At 40.9% G+C, this 19,816-nt stretch overlaps 1 protein-coding gene across 1 annotated transcript in view; it reads left to right on the top strand.

Annotated features, from left to right (window-relative positions):
- The window catches only part of LOC130168760 (protein kinase C-binding protein NELL1-like), a 238,809-nt gene that overhangs the window by 169,527 nt on the left and 49,466 nt on the right, over positions 1 to 19,816 (top strand). The window contains exon 14 of the mRNA XM_056375248.1: positions 10,659 to 10,781. Within this exon, the coding sequence (XP_056231223.1) occupies positions 10,659 to 10,781 (123 nt within the window). The remainder of the gene's footprint in view (positions 1 to 10,658; positions 10,782 to 19,816) is intronic.

The raw sequence follows: 19,816 nt of genomic DNA, 5'->3' as shown, positions 1-19,816 counted from the left end.
CAATCTTCTTGTAAAAGCACATAGAAGCTCTTAAAAAGTCACCAGAAGTCATATAGGTTCCTCATTCTAGACTGCCTTAAGGAGTCCTGAAGGCTCTGTTTTGTCGTAATAAAATCTTAATAATAAAACCTTTTTTTCTAAGCACACACGGGGCTCGTATGCAGCAGTGTTGAAAAGCAACTGTGGAAGATGGAATTCATTGACTTTGGGGTCAAAAGAAAACTGCCTCTTGAACTCCAGGTGGATTACTGCAGAAAAAATCAGAAATTTCCTCCAACTAATTTTATGGTAATCCATGTCCTCCGGGTTAAATGCGATGACAGGCCGTCAATATATCTCCCCAGTGACACAGGACAGATCTCTGTTGAGTTCACGTCACGTCAAGGTGAGCAGCAAGGCAGAGGCGGAAAGTGAGCATGACGACTTTGCATTGGGAAAAAAGGAAAAAACCCTTGAAAAATCCTGCCCTGCTCTCCCTTTTTTTATGGGCTTGTCACTGGTCATTAAATTTCACATTAGTGAAGTGTTCTGCTTGACATTATTGAATGAGACAACGGCAGGTGCTTAAGAGATGAGGACATGGTTTAGATATTTATTATGCAAAGTAAAAGTGAATCATGAGGTGTTGGTTTTACTTATAGATTCCCCTAATACACACTGCCTGTCTCTTTTAAGTTGGTTTTATAGACCAGTTAAAAAAAAGGTTCTGACCTCTGAAAAAGAGACAGATTAAATCAGAGAAAAAAAAATTGCGATTACTTCTGTGAAACAAACAACTTTGACTTCAGATTAGTTTGTCTGATGCTAGACCAGTTTGAGTAAAATATGAGTAACAAAAAAAACCAGAAGACAGGTAAAGAGGTGCATCAGACAGAAAGGGTAAAAAGATGTGTGAAGACACAGCTGCTGCAGTATTTACTCCAATAGCAGAAATGGTTAGTGTGGTGGAAAGAGGTTTCGAAGGCTCGGGACAGATGCAGCTCAGTCAGCTGACCGGCACACACTGCAGCAGACTCACAACATTAGTTAGCTGATGCACACAAAGGAAGATTTCATTATCAAACTGTACATCACAATACAGATATCGCTAAATCTACATGTAGATACTTGTTGTTTACTTACCTTTGTGCAGTTTCAGAGATTTCCACTCTGCAAAGGACACACTGTCACATTTGAAATCATTTTCTGTCATCTTCCTAGTTTTCACTTAGGTTTCAAGAAACAAAAAGGACACAGGCTATTTAGCTGTTTTTTCATCTCTGATAAAGTAATTACAGAAGTAATTATAGGTCTCTTGGGGAAAAGTTCTGTGGTGACTCTTTGCAAACGTGACAGGATAAGAGAGGACATTGAAGTACGATCCAGACTCACACCACTTTGTGCCTGTGCTATTTTGTTATCTCGTAGTCCTTGGCTTGGTGAAAGATCAGTTTCTTATGTCATCGTCAGACATCTTTCAGATCTATTCACAAGCATCCTTACAAGAGTAAAAAGTCCCTCTTCAGAATCAAATCTGTCCCTTCAAAGTGACCTCCACGGCCGAGAGTCAGTATAAAGCCTGTGTTGTTTGTCTGTCTCGTCAACGAATCTTCTAATCCACTGATCGTCTACAAAATGTCAGAAAATAGTGTGTATGACAATTTCACAAAATCCCAAGTACATATATTCAAATGTCCAGGTCCTAAACCCAATGGCATTCAGTTCTATCTATGGAAGATAGTGTTTGCCCCAAAGGGACTAAAAAAAAATTAATTTCATGTCCCTTTACGCCAAGCTGATTCAGAATCTCCAGTTGTGTCTGGCTGTAAAGGAGCTGATAACAGAGTCTTTCATTTACTCAACGAATCATTGAGTGGTCCTACAGTATTCTGAGTGAGGATTCTTGACAATCAGAACAGAACAGAAACCCCTGCTGTGTTTAATAATAGTCATTAGTAACAGCCTTAGTGAGATGTGAATAAAGAGAACGTGGTTGTGTTACACTAATTACAATCCCCGTCCTGTCTTTCAATTTTTTTAATGTAATGATTATCTCTTATAAAACATGTTCATACATAATGCACTCGACAAAATTTAGTAAATTATTAGTTATATCCTCCACACTTCAACACAGATTACAATGAATCTTGCACGGCGTCAGAGCTACTTAGGCTGCACCATCAATATTTTTACATTTGAATAAATATGAGGCATTTAGCTGCCTGTCTGATCCAGAACAAATTAGTGTGAGAACAACAGTCCAGGAAGCTTAAATTATATGATTGTTAGCATGACGAGCAAGTGGCGGTGAGCAGCCATAAATCACAGATGAGCAGTGGGAGCGAATGCAAAACAGGGAAAGTTTGGTAAAGACATAAAATATGTAAAAGTTGAAAACTGCAAAACAGGTCAGCATTGCCTTCAAAAATTCATCTGAGCATTTTCTGATTCACTGAAACTGTGACAAAGAAATAAACTCAAATACAATTTTGCACTTCAACTTAGAAACGTTTTTAATGAGGCTACCTGCTGCACTATGAAGCATAAATCCTTGTAAAAGTACATTCAAGTTAAAATATTCATTCCACACTCAAAATTGATCCTGTGACTAATATGTTATTGACATTATTAGGTTGTTAAACTGATGCATCAGTGTGAGGGCAGTGTTTTCCTGTTGTAGCTGTTCCAGGTGGAGCTAGTTTTAAAGGTCACATATTGTATAATGGTCGATTTCCATGTCGTCTTTGATTATAAAGCAGGTACAGGTTTTAAATGAATTAAGTATTGAAGCGCTCGGTCCACAGAGAAATGTACACAGTCTGTATTCACTAACTGAGACTTAAAACGAGCCGTGAGGACCTCTGTAACTTTGTGATGTTACAACAAAGAAGTCACCACTCTCAGCCGTGCCCCAAGCCCCGCCCACCGTGATCCACCATACCAACCTTGCAGGATTTAGCTTCTTTTGAGTGTTTACCTGAAATCTGCTATATTCTTATTGCCTGAGAGAGGAGATGTAACACTACATTTAGATGGTTTTACTAAAAACCACAAATATACTTTATATTCTCATGGATGCCAAAACTTCAAATAAAACACAGGAAAAGTGGCAAATATGGGACCTTTAACTACTTTGCACACAGTTGTGGCAGTTTAGGCCACTGGTTTCCAGTACAGGTCACAAGAGAAATGTGAGGGGTTATGAAATTATTAATGGGAGAGGAAAAAAGAAAAAGTTCTGCCACACATTTTTCTCAGATTTTAATTATTTCTGAAATATTAGATCATTTCACCTTTTCATAAGCTCCCATCCTGTCTGTGGTAAAATCTTCATCTGCAAAGGAACTTCAGTTGTCATGTAGTTGTGCTTGTGTTTGAGTAAAAATTACAATATTTCCCTATGCACTTTGTTATTTTTCACCACTGCCTCCTCACATTTTAGTTTGGTGTTAAATTCAGGCTGAACACGAAGCACATTTCACAGGCGGCGTGATTACATACAAACTCAATGTGGACACAGATTATTAGCTCTAGGCAGTGCAAATGCAGGCAAACAGTTGTGTATGCATTAAAAATGTTTCAGCTTGAGCACAAAGTTAGCGTTTACCCCAAGGCTTAATGACGCCATTTTATCTACAAAAACAAAAGGCGGAAGGAGGAAAAGTAGGGAAAGAAAAAAATAAAGAACCAAGGTTCATTTTTACTGTCAGTAAATAAGACATTTGTGCAAATAAAGTAAACAAAGCAAGGGAAACGATCATTTTGTGTTCAGTCTGAGGCACCGGCTGGATTAATTGAAGTGAAAAAAGTCATGCATAGTATATACACCATTTTTTGTTCAAAATCCCATAATACATTGTGTCACCTTTGGTACATGTGTAAATTACTGTTACGTGATGCCGCTCCTATCAGTAATGATGAGTCGTAAGTTTCCCAAGATCTTAATTTGCTGCTCACTAAACGACTGACCCTTCAGTGAACAGTAAATGAATGAAGGAGTTTGATTTCGGGCACAGCTGTAGTTCTGACCCGTCCTCGTCGGTGAGAAACGTTTGTCCCAGTAATTGTGTGAAATGGGAGAATAACCTCAGCGACTCCTCTGATCCTCCTAATTAAATTGCATTTTCCAGTGTGTTGACAGTGCAGAAGCCAGACTGTGTGTTGGTGGTTCGGTCATATACCCCCCAGAACTTCAGAGTGGTCACCTTTGACACCAAATCACTCTAAGATCATCACTAATTAGACCAAACCTGCTCAGATGCAGCTCTGGTTTTCTCCAGCAGAATCTCTTGAGCTCACTACTGTCAATGTAATAACTTTCAAGTGACACCATCATTCATCACAGGGTGTGGTGATTGTATTGTGGGGGAAAAAAATCCCCCCACTGGATAGTAACTGGCACATCTTATTAATCTCTGATGGTTAATACACTCCATTAATTATTCTTCAAGATCTGTAATTAAAACGACAGGTACCGTGGCTGATTAGTGAAGCCAGTGTAGACGTGCATTAAAAAGAAGTCCCTCTATCAGCCAGAGGTTGTTTGCTTTAAAAAAAGCATACTGTAGAAATACAAAGTCCTTGAAATGTTATTTTAAATCCATATTCAGCACTATTTTTGAAACTAGCATTTAATCAAATGACTCAAAATATCAAACAGCCCTTTTCCCAATCCAGATAAGAATAGATTTAAGCCATAGAGCAGACCATAGGGAATACAGTGGCTGCAGCATTAAAAAAGATAAATTAATCTGATAACTTGTTAAACAAATCAATAGCAGGATGGAGAACACAGCAGCCCTCAAAGACAAATCAATGTCCTTCCATCCTTTAGTTATACTGCTTATTATTTTCAGGAAGGCCTTCTTGCTCTGAGGCAACAGTGCTAATCACTGCGCCACCCATGTGAACGGTCTTTACATATTGATTGATTTCAATTTTCATATTGATTGTAAAATTCAATCTACCTACTTGTCTCGAGTGCTTTTAATGTATGAGCCAGGAAGTCCTGTCAAATCCTCTGATACGAGGCAGCTTCGGATACAGTATGTTCACACACACGACAATGCTGTGCAGTCAGACACGTTACGGCGGCGCTGGCAGCTCAATATCCAGTCCACCGAGATGCATGCGGGAGTCAGATGAAAATAGACTTGACTCCACAGGATGCAGGTACATAGAAAAACTACATCTCAATCACAAGCTGTTATGAATCTGGTGTCGACAAGAATGAGGAAAAGAAATCCAGCACGTTGTAAACACCAGCGCATTTGCACTCACCCCATCGATGACGTTTTCAATCTTCAGACTAATGATGAATTTCATAATGAATTTTGCCAGATTTTATAGATTTTCTGGACAGCAAGAATTATTTTTATTTTTATTTTTTTAAAGTTTTGCTGTTGTACAAAATGTTTTTGTGTTGTTTCACAGCTAGCTGGGAACAGATCACTGCTGGTGAGCAAAGGTCTATAAAAAATTTTTTCCAGCATATACGCAGTATTAATGTTACACGTTCTACTTTTGGACAGCTATGTGAACCTGGATAATCAATATACAACAACAATATAGCTACTAGCGTCCTATCTTAAGTCTTAGGTGCACTGACGGAGGGTGTCTCCAAGGGCACCTTCTATTTTGGCCCCCATGTGTTTCGCAACGTGGTGCAAAATGTCTCAATGAAGTCGAATACTTATAGTTTGAAGGGTGTGATGATCAATTAACACAGTCTCAGCCGATCACGTCACTCGTCTCATAGCTCTGAAACAGCTGTGAGAATCAGAGTGGCTACAAGAAGTGGAAGAGCACTTCTCCAGGAAATCTTGTTGTTGTCTGGATGGTGCAGAGCGACACGACCTGAGCACCACCACAGACCTGCAGCTGGGTTGCAGATTTGAACCTGTCGGAAGGCTGATGGCACTGGTCATCACTGTATTGGAAATTTTGTGAATATCATCAATAATAATAAAAACACAAAGCACTGTATTAGTTGTGCATAAAGTATAAATATTGTACAATTTACATAGTTTTAAAGGAGCTATTTGTAAATTTTACTATAGCTACATGCTAACATTAGCATTAACAGCTGTTTACTTACCAGTCCAGAAGACACATTGTCAATTCAGCATCAAACTTAATTCACCAAAGTTCTCCAAGTCTCCAAAGTTGGAAGACAACATGAATGTTAACTCTTGCCTCTCTCACATCTTTCCTTCTACTTAAGTTAGCATGCTAACCAGCAAGCCCCAGCCTGAAGCTAGCCTCCTATATGTTCTGAAGCCATAGCACGTATTATAACGTCCTGTACTATAAAGATGATGATGACTGAAGCTCTTGTCAAGTCCCAATCGCCATCACCCGCTCACGGCAAGAAAACACATTCAGAGACAGATAAAACTTACAAATAGCTCCTTTTAATACTATTCAGGAGAACAAAGAAGTGAAATATGATTGGTTCTCCGTCTAACAAGAAATCAGATCTCAACACCCTTACAACCAATTATCAAGAAGCCATGAGCTACCCGCATGATTAAAAACACTTAATGCATGCACAGGAATTTCAGGAAAGACTCTTGATATGAAAACACAGAACATCTGGTGACACTTAACATGACATCTTCATGTTTTTCAGCTACATGAACCCCAACACGCATAAAAGCAAAGTGATCAAAGGCAGACAGAAGTAACAGAGTGAATGAATTAAAAAACGAATGATTCACGCTGGTTTACTTCACATTGCACCACCACCAAAAAAAAGGGCCCTTAAGTGTTTTTACTAGTGGATTTATTGCTTATTCAACTTGGCGGCCTTTCACGTATTCATTTTCCATCAATTCAGCCACTGCATCTGTCTGTTTATGCTTCTCTATAATTTCAAATTGGCCAGCAGACATTAAACGATATTAATAAGCAGCCCATGCGGCTGTCAGTGTTTTGATTGTGTTGCTCTGCCCTCGATCAGCTCGCAGCCATTAGCACACTGAATATTTAATCATGTAACTCTTCCTCTATTACTTACCATTAATGCAGCCTACTTTTCATATCCCTTCACACAAACTCGTACGCATCCCACCAGTGCTGTTGACATTCACTTCCACTTTATAGTTCAACATGGGGAGGAAATCCTTGGGAAGAGAAAAGCTAAATAATTTCTCCTAGTTGCCTCGGGGGTTCTTGAGCAACACTCATTAATTAAGGGGACTGTATTAGTCATGACTCCCACCAAAGCTTTTGCATGTTAATGAGGAGTGTGTTTTAGTGTGTACCTTGTGAGTTGAGGCAGCCTCAGGCCAGGTCCTGACTAGTACTTAAAGACACACTTCATGGTTTGTTATAAAACGATACTTGAGCTCTGTGGTAAATCCCCACAGCTGCATCATCAAAGCTTTTTTCCCTTATAATGTATTGTTTATAATCATCCAAAATCATGTCAGATTCTAATTGAAGATGCATTAACTACGGCTTAACCAGTTTGATAAGCTTAGCGGCAAGACTTGGATCAATAAACACGCTGCCAAAAATCAGTTAATCCCATATTTATAAGGAGCAGAGAGATCCATAATTATTATTTCATGTTGTTATAATTATATTCTTTTTAAAAATGTATGAATCAAATTTCCCTTTTTGGCTAATAGCGCATTCCCACTCAAGCAGAGTTGTGGTGGCCTCAGGTCAACTCCAGAACAGCCTCATTAGAACCTTTTGCTGTGGGGCCCATTAGTGGAGCATGTAGTATGTCATGTGTAACATGATGATCCTGGTGAGATTAACCTGCAGCAGCAGGCTGATGCGGTGCTGAACTGCGGACCTGGCAGAAATCAGTCACTCATTCACTATTGATGAAATGATAAACTCGCACTTTACACATGAAGCACGAATAATCAGTGGTGAAGAAATGTATTTTACGCCGTCAGTTGATAAAGTTGAAGAAAATTTTGACACGTCACAGAAGCAAAAGCACAGGTGTAACAAATAAAATACACAACAGATTAATTCCATTTAGCTGCTTCAGTGTCAGGGTCCTGTTATTGTGCATGCTGACTCAGTGTAATAAATAGAGTAGACTCATTGTTAATGATATTGACGGCTGGGATTTTCGTACTATAACAACTCAAATTATCTGCCGTGCAGATGTTGAACACCTGTCTTAATGCATCAGTTTTGATTGTACTATTCACACAGCCTAAATTGGTCTAAACTAAATATACATTATGTTGGAAATACCAAACTATTTAGGGGACAACAGGCTGTGCAGGGGTTAAAGATCATATCTATCACTGTAGTTTGGCTTGGTTTTCGGGTTCCAATGAACACAAATGGCCATGTTTGCAGGTGGGAAGCCAGTGAGGGATCATGCCCTTGTTGCTGCACAAGCGAGTCCTACTGACTGAGCAGTGTGTCTGCGGAGTGAAATAGTCAGAACACTCAATAAGCCCTCCTTCAGTGTTTGCATGCACGCTTCATAACCCTTAGTTCTTACTTAAATTCCCTGCAGATCCATGGGACCATTCACCCTCTTCAGGTGAACCATGAGGCCCCATTTATAAAAGCCCCTGGACAAGGCTGGATTACCAAAAGGTCAGAGTTGTAAAACTGTCCCAGGGCTGTGTGAGCCTCTGGGACACCAGGTTCAATGTCTGTCACTTGGTTTGTAGTAATTTGAGTAAATTTGTTTGGGAATATGCACATTGGTATTGTATGTATTTACCTCATCTTTAAATCCCAGGTTCAAATATTTTTGGTAGTTTTCATTATTTCAGTTGATATTGTTTTTACACAGTGTAATCAAAGAATACTTCTGAAGCTAAAGATTCATACACTGAGCAGTGGAAATGTGGATTATGCTGCAGAAGTAGTCTGAGCCATTAAAGTCTGAGTAAAGTCCAGGATGTTTCACATCTGGGAGACAACTTTAGAGTTTTTCTACATGTTAACATCCATGACTGACACTGTCGGAGCAGTGAGACGGATTTACTGTTCACTGGAAGGTCTCCTATTGGTGGTTAACCATACTTGTATTAAACTCCTTATTCCCTCTGGCCTCTGTAGCTAACAGCAAACTATAAAAGTCAAGAGAGCAGTTCATGGTACCTAGCAGGCTATAAAACACTGACCCTGAGCATGCATGCAGCACTGTGTACGCCCCATGTTATTAGTGAGTCAGCATTTCATGAATGAAACAAATCTAGCCATATTCTCATTCTGCTGACCTTGCACTGTTTTCTATTATTAGTCTCTCAGTTTTATGGTTGTAGAAATTTATACAGCCCATGAAGGACCGTGTAACTTTCAATCTGAGAAAAATGTCAAAATTGCACTTGCAGGGGTTGTGACACACCAGCAGTTCTGCTCTGAATTTGGCTGGTGCGATGCTCTTTGTTGGAAGTGTGATGGCGGTGTGGTTCAGTTCACAGCCATCTGCTGCCAAAGCCTTTTAAACAAGCAATTCATGCATTGTTAACTGCTTTAATATTCATAATGTTACATTGCTTTAATGAGTTGTTATAATAAGTGGATGGGGAGCATTACTCAGCTTGTATTGAAAGTTGCATATTACAGGTGAGATATGTATGAATATGTTAAAAGCAAAAATAAAGCAAAAATCTGAACCCAAGTAATAGAGATGGGAAAAGTTGGATTTTACAGGGTGGTGCCAGAAAGTTTTGATTTATAGCTAAAGTGTTGGATTTCACTCAGATATATCGCACTGCTGCAACACTACACAGATCTATTGTACGTGGTGCTTTAGTTATGTTCCCCCACATTATCTGTATTCAGATTCTTTTATTCATTTTGTGATATAAGCAACAACAGAGATGTTCACCTTGTCTCACATTGTGATAAAGAGCAGCGATCACAGTGAGCAGATTTGCAGTAGCGATGTCTTTGCTTTGTGCTACTGACAAGGGAAAGATAACTGAGCTTCACAATCAAAAAGCTCTATCTGCATTATAAACTTGTAGGAGGAAGCACAAGCTGACCAATCACAGTGTGTAGCTGCCAGAGACCCATATTTTCCGGTTGCACATTTAACTGATATTATACTGGGACACTGGGAAATACTGAGACGTTTGAAGCAGTTATTTCCCATTAGCAGACGTAAACTCTCTGGAATTAGGGTAAGTCTGTAAGCTTCTAGAAAGCTCTACTTGTTTACATGATTTTGTGAAAGTTAAGTGTTGATATATTTCTTGATGTTGTGCCTCACTAGTCACCGCCAGCCTCATTAGGCTAATTGATGCTGATACTGAGCAATCAGTCAGCACACCTGGCATGTATCAGCTGTTCCTCCTAACGCCTCTACCACCTGATGGTGGTTTTAAAGTAAAAACTGGGGCAGAAAAAGCAGCTACGCCTTTGTCATTCCATGATTGAAAGTAACCTTCATGTTACAGAAACCACTTCACATCCATTTTGAATGAGCCGAGTTTGGAAACGTGGATGTTCGGAAAGCTGGCTGCCGACAGAAGAAAGGTTCAGCTGTGGCTTCGTATTCTGAGCCAGCTAGCTTGTTAACTGTCCTCTCATCAGTGGAGTTTGCGATGGCTGCTAGGCTCAAAAAAAATTTCCAATGACCTCTCCATCTTTCACAGCAGCAGACACACACATACACACACATGCACACACATGCACACACTGCTATACTGACTGCGGAGTCTCTCTCTCTATCTCTCCCTCAGAGCATGACGAGTGTGCCAGCGGCCAAAATTTGTGTGATGAGAACGCCATCTGCACCAACACCATCAGAGGACACCTGTGTACCTGCAAGCCGGGCTACGTGGGCAATGGCACCATCTGCAGAGGTAAGTTCCTGCCCTGGAACAGCCCACCAGGCACAAAAAAAAGACACACAGATACAGAGTCAAACCTTCCTCCACATCCTCTGATGGTAGCTGATTCTCTGCTCCGTAACATCATGGATCACTCCTCCTTCACATCACCTAACCAGCAGCAGCAGCAGCTGCCGCAGACGTGATGAAAATTAATTCTGGGCCAGTTTCAGCCTGTTTTTCCACATGTGTGCATCCTTCCCTTCACTGCTCACCCTGCTCCCCGCTGACCCGTCACCCCGCCCAAGTGCATCACCCGGTTGGCCCTACAGTATCACACAGATGGATAGAAGAAATGATGAAATTAGAAATATTTTTCTGCAGTGGGTCTGTTGCACAAACAGCACTGACTAACAGCTGTGACAATATATATATATATATATATACAAAAAAATCTAATCTGTTTATAAAAGCCTCCTTTCACACCTTTGCAGTGGGCTTAGTGCACTCCAGCCTAATAGCTAAAGCACTTGTGGGTTGTATGCTATCATCTTCAGAAAAAAAAATCAGGGGTGGTCAATCGATTAAATCAAAGTGGAACAGTGCCTCAATAAAAGAAATTTAATAAATCCTTAAATGAACACTTAACACAGCGCAGTGGGCATTCATTTAGCGAAAGTATTTTTAGACATCCAGGTAACATAACCTCTGTTCAAACAGCATTCCAACCTCTAACATTTCAGTGCATGAAACACCGTCTGAATTATAGTCATTTCAGTAAATTATATGCTGTTCAAATAATAGTTATATGTAACAGGGATAAAAACTTGGCAAGCACTCACCATATGTGGCACACACCTCATTGTATTCAATATCAATTTACATACATTTTCCAAACAATACTGCACAGTAGATACTCACAACTAGGGCTTGACTTTTGTCATTTGTTGACCTTCAGTGGAATTGTGACAAAACTGTTGAGTGAGTTTTTAATATTTTGGTTTTACACATTTGAAAGTAGAGGAAGAAGGTAAAGCTGATTTTTTTTTTTTTTTGCATTATTCATTGCATTGAGAATGAATTGCATTTCAGTTTCAGAGAATATTATGCTTAACATTGTGGTGCTGCGTGCACTGAAATGACAGTTGGTGAAAGTTATTTAAATCGATCATGAGTTTGTTTATTTTCAAATCAGTTTTTTCATATAGTGTCTGTTCTACTGTTTCAAGCAGAGGTGTGATGCACCTGAAAAATGTCATTAAAATGGGTGACAGCTTTTTCAACTCAAAGATCCGTTCAGATGATAGTTCCAGTATTTTGAAAAGAGGGCAGTAGAGCTCAACCTGAGGCACAAAGGCTTACAAAACAAAACCTGGTGATGAGAAATTAACTGAGCTTTGTATAACCCTTACTTAAGAATTTCAAGATTTCTGCTTTGCCGGCTTTGTCTAAACCAGGTCAGGTGCTGTCCAGTAAACAGAGCTTTGAAAGGGAGTTTTCACTAACATCCTGCCATGACTGTGCAACCTTGGTAGAAGCTATTCATGATCAATGCAGATGTCTTGTCAGTAAACACTGGCTTTTGGCCAAAACTTGCCATTTTCTCTGGCCTGCCAATTCAGAAATTGCATCTTTAATAAACTCTGTGAGCAAAACAGCAGTCAATGCTCTTCAGTGAGTGAGTGACTTATTGCTGTTTTATGATACCAAAACGATTTTCCCATTCGGGGGGGGGGGCTGAAATGTGTTTAACAACTCCTTTATCGAACGGAGCAATAAAAAATAGAAACATTTATGGTTATATTCGTGAAAAGCAAATTGGGAGCTTGCAGTGGCATTTGTTTCACTAATGTACCACTGTGACCCCAGTGTTAGTGTTAATGTGAGTGAATATTTTTGGATGGCTGTGTAGTTGTTTACACGCCCTCTGACATCCTTAGGGTGGTTGTGCGTGCATGTACACAAGCGACCTCCAGTTTTAGACCCCACGCTCATGTGTCCGCTCGGCCATATTCTGCAGGAACTATATTTAACAGTATATATTTGCACTGAAGGCAGCCACAGAGGGACAGTCGCTGCAGGTTCGAGACAGATGAGGCAGGACAGTCGATAACAGGAGTTTGAGGACACTCATTAGAGGGTTGGCAGGGTGAAGAAGGTACACTCTACGCCACGCTCGGTCCTTGACTAAGTAACCAGGAAGTCCCTAGAGATATAATATCTCTTGGCAGCGTAGGAAAGATAACATGGTTGTTAGAGTTATGTTCAGATAGCCGGTTACATTTTTGACCTGGTTCCAAACTGATAAAATGCCTACAAGCGTCTTATTGATTTTTTTTCCATCTCCCTCTTTTTTTTTATTAGCAAAAAAAAAAAATAACATTCAGGTTTCTATTCAGCTAAAGAGCAGATATACAATATATGTGGAAGAACAAGTTATTTATTTATTTTATTTTTTACATTTTCCCTCCAAAAGATAATAAATGAGGAAGACTAAAAAAACACAACAAACAAGCTCTGTAAGTAAAGAGATCCCGTGAGCTCACAAGGAGCCCTTTCATGCAGTTTTCATGGCTGTGTGATTTTGCTTGGCTGCTGTCCAGGAGACGAGGGTATCATTAAGCTTAATTAGGCTTTGATTTTCCGAACTACTTAAACATGATCTCAATAAACTTCCAGCAAATATGTTGCATTGTGGGATATCAGTCACTACGAAGGAGCCAGCATCACAAGATGAGACAATGAGATAATCTCTGTGCTAGTTCCCCCAAACACCAGCAGCTTGCAAGGCTGCAACGTCTGCAAAACGCCATCTTTGGGGTTTTTTTGTTGTTTTTTTTGTTGTTTTTTTTGTTTTTTGGCTGAAAATTTACAAATGTAAATTTAAAACCAAAATCTAGTCCACTGATCGCTGGGCTGATATTCATGTTATTTAACAGAGGTCAAATTCGAACATGGTCAATTTCGACCCTCCTGACATGTTCCACTGTGATTTCTCACTCATTAACACATGTTCTGTATCTCCTCTGCTGATCATCACCGTGACAACTAATAATGTCGTAATTAGGACAGGACAGGACAGGACAGAGGAAAGCATGTCAGTCATACCAATGACTAGCAAGGGAAAGTGTGTCATGGGCTGCTGCAGGTGCGTGTGTGTGTGTGTGTGCGTGTGTGTGTGTTTGCGTGAGTGCAAGGGGGAAAGATGGATTTAAGAAAGGACAGCAGGAGGAACAAAGCGAGACATAAGGTAAATGCAAAGACAATAATAGAGGAAAGAGGCAGAAGACAGCAGGGTAAGGATAAAGAAGTAAGTCTGTCCAACTGCACCCGCCCCACTCTACCCCTCTGTAACACCGTGGATGGGTGGCAGGTGGAAGGCAGGTCTAGGGAGAGATCAATGCAATTTGCAAAGTGCCACCACACAATTTCTGCCTCTGGATTGCCTCCAGGCTCCTGCTACACACACACACACACACACTCACACACACACACACAAACACACACACACACACACACACACACACACACACACAAACACACACACCACACAGGGCATTACACTACATTCAGACCTCAGCGTAAGCAGCCATATCAAGTCAGTTGTGAAATCAGCCTTTTATCACTTAAGAAATATTACCAGAATCAGAGATCTGGCCGTGATGCTTCAGTAACACCCTGTCATCGGGCCTCCTGCAGAAACCTTTAAAACCACCACAACTCATCGAGAATGCTGCAGTAAGGTTTCTCACCAGAATCCAATCGAGTTTTGAATCCATTTTAAAATCCTCTTACTTTTCAGTCAACAGTTTTGACCCTAAATACATTCCTCAACTGCTAATTCTTTATGGACCCACTAGAACCCTCAGATCATCAGGGACTGATCTACTGGTTCTCCCTTGGGTTAACACTAAGCTTTTAGTTATCAAGCTTCCTACTACTGGAATCTGCTTCCTGAAAATCTGAGACAGGCTTCATCTAAAACCACACTCAGAGCCCAACTGTTCCCCAAAGCCTTTAATGAACACTAACTCAGGCCTTAGCACAGTCGCCTTAAGTGCCTTTAAGAATTTATGTGCTCACATTGTTTGATTTCTATCATGCTTTTTTATTTTTTATGAATCAGTTTCACATGTTTTATACATCGGTGTTTTTATTTGATGCAATCTTACAGTAATATTCCTCTATAAAGCACGAGGTTTGAAATGTGCTAAGTAAATAATGTTCCCTTGCCTTGCCTGGCCTTGCCCAGAAGTCATGGTCAACGTGCAAATGATGGAACAGAGCAGCCAGAGAGGCGGATGTTTAGAATATGAAGTATGGAATATAAATATATGGAAATTATTAAATATGGGGCAAAAAATCCACTTATGGTAATGCTGTAATATACACTGGAGAAACTCTATATGGTAAATGGACACCAGAACAAAATATGTGAACGCTCGCACATGAAATCACACCCATAAGTTGTTGTTATACAAGCCATTCCAAAAGCATGGACATTAATCTGCTGCCATTACAGCCACTACCCCTGAGGGTAAAGGCCTTCCTCAAGATTTTGGGTCGTGGCTGCTCCGCCACAAGAGCATTACTGAGGTCGGACACTGATGTCAGTCAATAAGATTTTAATTGAAGAAACCCTTTTGATATTTTATGTGCGGACACTTCCGGACTAAAGAAATATTGATAATGAAAGAACAGACAGACGGTCGACAGGTCGGGAGTCTCCACTGCTTCACCTCCTGCTGGTTTACGATGCAGGTAAATCTGAATTAATTTAACGTTAGTGGGCGTGGTTACTGAAAAATGAACTCACTGAAAAATGAACAACTGTCGATAATTTATCGCAGCTAACGAGGTACAGCATGTCAACACTGACAAACGTTTAAGCCTTTAAATCTTTGCTATGCTGCTTCTAACTAACATGATCTGATCGCGGTAACGCGGTTAACATCCACAATAACAATGCAGACCGACAGGCTGTGAGGCTGAGTCCCTTGTTCGGCCACATCACGTGTGAATTACAGAAATAAGTGTTGTGAAAATGAAGCGTCTAACTCTGCGTGGCTTCTGAAGCAGTCCTCCTTGAAGTGCGGGCTCACGCTGTAATGTTTGGAGCAGTGGAGAACTGTGGAAAAATGAACTAGATTTCTGCAGGAAACTAAGAACACAGTCTTTTCAGCATGGCTACAAAACTAATGAAAACTCTTTACCATAAGTAGTAATGTGCCGTGCCTTATGTGGGGGCGTGCCAAGCTTGCAGGTGGGCAGCACCTAGAGAAGTATTGACGTCAATAGGACCAGGAAGTAAAGTCTGGACATAGGAGAAAAGTGGGTTTTAACCCTGACAGAGTTCCTCCCTTTGATGTAAACTTTGATCCTTGTGACCCTGAAGACCAATTACATGCACAAAAACGAATATAACACACTTTAAGTAAGGAAAGACTCAGAAAAGCTCCCAGGTCCCATATTTTACACTTTTCTTGGGTTTTGTTTGAAGTGTTGAGCCATAGATATATTTGTGGATTTAAGAACCAAAAACCATCTCGATGTCGTTTTACATCTCCTTTCTCAGGCTTCTCTCTGGAGCTCTAGGAACAACAGGTTGGTGAGCCAATCAGAAGAGAGGATCTGAACTTGGCCTCTGATTGGCTGAGTGTTTCTGAGTGATCTAATAAAAATATAGCAGATTTAAGGTTAACACTTAGAGAAAACCAATCCTGCAAGGTTGGACAGCGGGTCCAGGTGGGCTGGGTTTGGGGCATGGCTGAGGGCGTTGACTGCTTTGTTGTGACATCACAAAGTTACAGAAGTCCTGACGGCTCAGTGTCTAAATACAGGCTGTGTGCATTTCTCTGTGGACTGAGCGCTTTGATACTTTCACAGTATCAATATAGAACCTAGACCTGATCTATGATCAGAAAACAAACATGGAAATATACCTCTATACAATATGGGATGTTTGAGATTTTAAGAATCTTAAGAAGCACACAACATGAAAATCCAGCCCAGACCATAAGTACAAAAAAGTAAATGGGCAGGCATGTCCACATACTTTTGGCCAGGCTGTGTAGCTAATGTATGGTCAAACCAATTTACACACACCACTCATCACAGTGTCACTCCTACTCACTAATATTTCTCAGAAGCAGGCGTGGAACTTCTACACTTTTTTTAATAATGTCATTAAAACTTACTACATCTTACCTACCCTATTCTGGCCAATTAGTATAATGTGAGCAGGTAGTCGGAGGAATCGGCCTCTCTTTTCTCCTCCCCCTGAGATCTCATTACCGTGTGATGGCAACAGTGTTGGCCATTCGACCTGTGCCTCCCATCTCATTCCCCTCATACATCACCGCAGCCCTCTCAGGAATAAGAGAATTAGTCAGAGTGTGACTGCAGCTCCTCAGCCATTCCCTGTTAATGTTAATAAGGCAACAAAAAAACACAGTGTTTAGCCAGCACTGACTCCAGAGCAGACGGGACAAAATCTGTTGTGTGAGCCAAAAGTGAGCGCCCTTGAGTGACAATGGCTTATTTCCTGTGAAAGCAATCATTTTCAGATTCCACGGCTGCACTTGAATTGGTTTTATTTGCTAAGGTATAACTTGACCTTTTGTGTTTGTTGGCACGAGGAGGATGACAAGGACAGGGATGGATGTGGCTTTGTTTCCTCCATGACTTTAAAACTCTGAATCTCTCGTTTTGTTTACTTATTAGACCTTAAAGGAAAACCTTCTCTCAGATCCTTGTCCTTTGATAGATCTCATTAGCCGATGTTTCATAAATCACATGTTATTTTCTGAAGAAGTGTGGATTTTTTGCTCCCCCTTCAGCTTGCCTGAAGACCTTCTTTTTTCATCTGTGAATACCTACATTCCCATAAATGCTTTTTAACAATCCCTGTAGAATGAGAAATGACTTGGTATTTAGCTGTAATTTAAATGCACTGGAGCAAGAGTTTCTTACTCACTGTTACTGAAAACACATCATATCTACTTACTTTACATTGTGGTCTGTGGTTGTAGCTTGTAGTTGCAAAACACCAGCTCCACCTTACTTCTTTCTAAGAAGCAACCTTGCGTGGTCGTGTGAATAATGTGCCGTCCTCTCTCAGTAGCAGACGTAGACTTGGTGTGGTGTTTCTTGTACAATCTCCACACAGGATTCCTGGAGCTCAGCCAGAGTGACCATCAGTATCTTGGCCCTTCTAGCCCCGATTGCACGGTTTGACCCGGGCAGCCAGCTTTAGCGTGAAGTTAGCAACTAGTTTGTGAAGTTTATCAGAACTTTTCCCTGAAACCAGCTGCAGCTGAAAACAAAGATAATGAAAGCGGTGAGACTCACCCAAAGCAATGAAGTTGTGGGGAACTGCAGAGTCATTCAATGACCAGAACACTGATGCATGTAGGTTGACTTGTTTTTGTTGTTTAGGTGGGACAACTTGTTGGACATGATTCGCTAAAGTTTTTAAATTGTTGAATTTCTTTTTCTATTAACCGTCAAAATTGACTATCTAACCATATTTACATAACATTGTCATGTATTATATATATACTATATTGTTATTAGTATTTTCTTTTTGATATTATACATATTATCAGCAAATGACTCTTGCTAAGGATATTCTTTCCTTCTTGTCCACACTCACTCCACACAGTGATACCCCATACTCACTTGTGAGTATTTGTCGGACACCTGGGGATTACTACCAGGCTGAACCTATTAGATTTCCCCTGATAGGCTCCTGTAACGGGCGTGTAATGTGGCTCTCAGCGGGGCGATTCCTCCCCTCTCCGGCTGGATCTTTGCCTCAGCGCTCTCTGGGGAGCTCGGCGAGGCCAGGCACATTCGCCACAGTCAGCCAGTCTGCCACGGCCGGCCCACGTCTGCTCTCTGCCGCAGACTGAGTGGTGATTACACCTCACATCTCATTTCTATTACAGGAGAGTAATTATGGCTAATATTGTTGCTACAGCAGTGCCGTGCCCCTTCGGTGACTGTTAACGACACAATAGATTTGCCTGCCGCTGATATTATGCAAACAGACAATAGATGGAGAAGTGCTGCTATTGTAGAGGCTCATGCTGTTCAGCCATACCAATGCTTTGGCTGAAAAACTGAAGAGCGTGTTTTCAGATAGCAAGTTTAAAATGACTGTATTCATCTCTGCATGAGATTCTCCAATCCAAAATTTCCAACTGTATATCCCAGCTGGTTAGTGCGCTTGGTAATAACATACAGAGCTTTAAATTTAACTGCATGTCTGACAAGGAGCCAGCACCTAGAAGGCATGCAGCGCGCCCCCCCCCCCCCCCCCACACACACACACACACACACACACACACACCTCCCCTGGCCTGCCTTCCTGCTGTGACTGGGATGATTGCAGGGGCACATAAAGAAAGGCCTCCATCTCAAGAGCCCATTTTACTGCTATTGATTGTCTGGGCTGACTGGAAGTGAGAAGAAATGAGGGGTTAAGACTCCCTCTACCTTTACTTACTCTTTCTTCCTCCCCTTCATCTCACTTTCCCTCCTTTCGTATTGCAATTCTCCAGGGGAGAAAAAAAAAGGCTACCATTATGTCATCTTCCTCAAAGAACAATAAATGGGCCACAATAGTTCAATCAGTGCACGGTGTAAGATTATAGATCAGCATTGTTCCCGCTGCCAGCCTAATGATCGGCAGCCTATTGCAGAGCCTTTGTCAGCAGCAGAATGAGTGAGCTAATCTTGTTAATGGTCCGTTTCATTCCCTAGGACTGGTTTGTATAGACAAAGGGGTTTTAAATAGAGAGGATTTGAGTAGTGAGTCTTAACAGCAGCGCAGAGGACAAAAGCACTGACTTGTGCTTTTCTCATCTTGCTATCAGAGCTAATCACAGACAAACCATGTTGCAACCAGCTAACAGCGAGCAGTGAGACCCAGGCTAATGTATTCTGAGAGATGGGGGGGGGGGGTGCAGGGGTGTTTGCTGCAGGGGGGGGGATTCAGCCTGCATTTCTCCTACAAGTCTGAAGCATTTAATTTTCTGTTTACATAATTATTGCTCCCCTTCATC

This window comes from Seriola aureovittata, chromosome 1, assembly GCF_021018895.1.
Source record: "Seriola aureovittata isolate HTS-2021-v1 ecotype China chromosome 1, ASM2101889v1, whole genome shotgun sequence".
NCBI classification, from domain to species: domain Eukaryota; kingdom Metazoa; phylum Chordata; class Actinopteri; order Carangiformes; family Carangidae; genus Seriola; species Seriola aureovittata.
The sequence above is the reverse complement of the archived record's forward strand: the minus strand, read 5'-3'. Positions and strand labels throughout refer to the sequence as shown.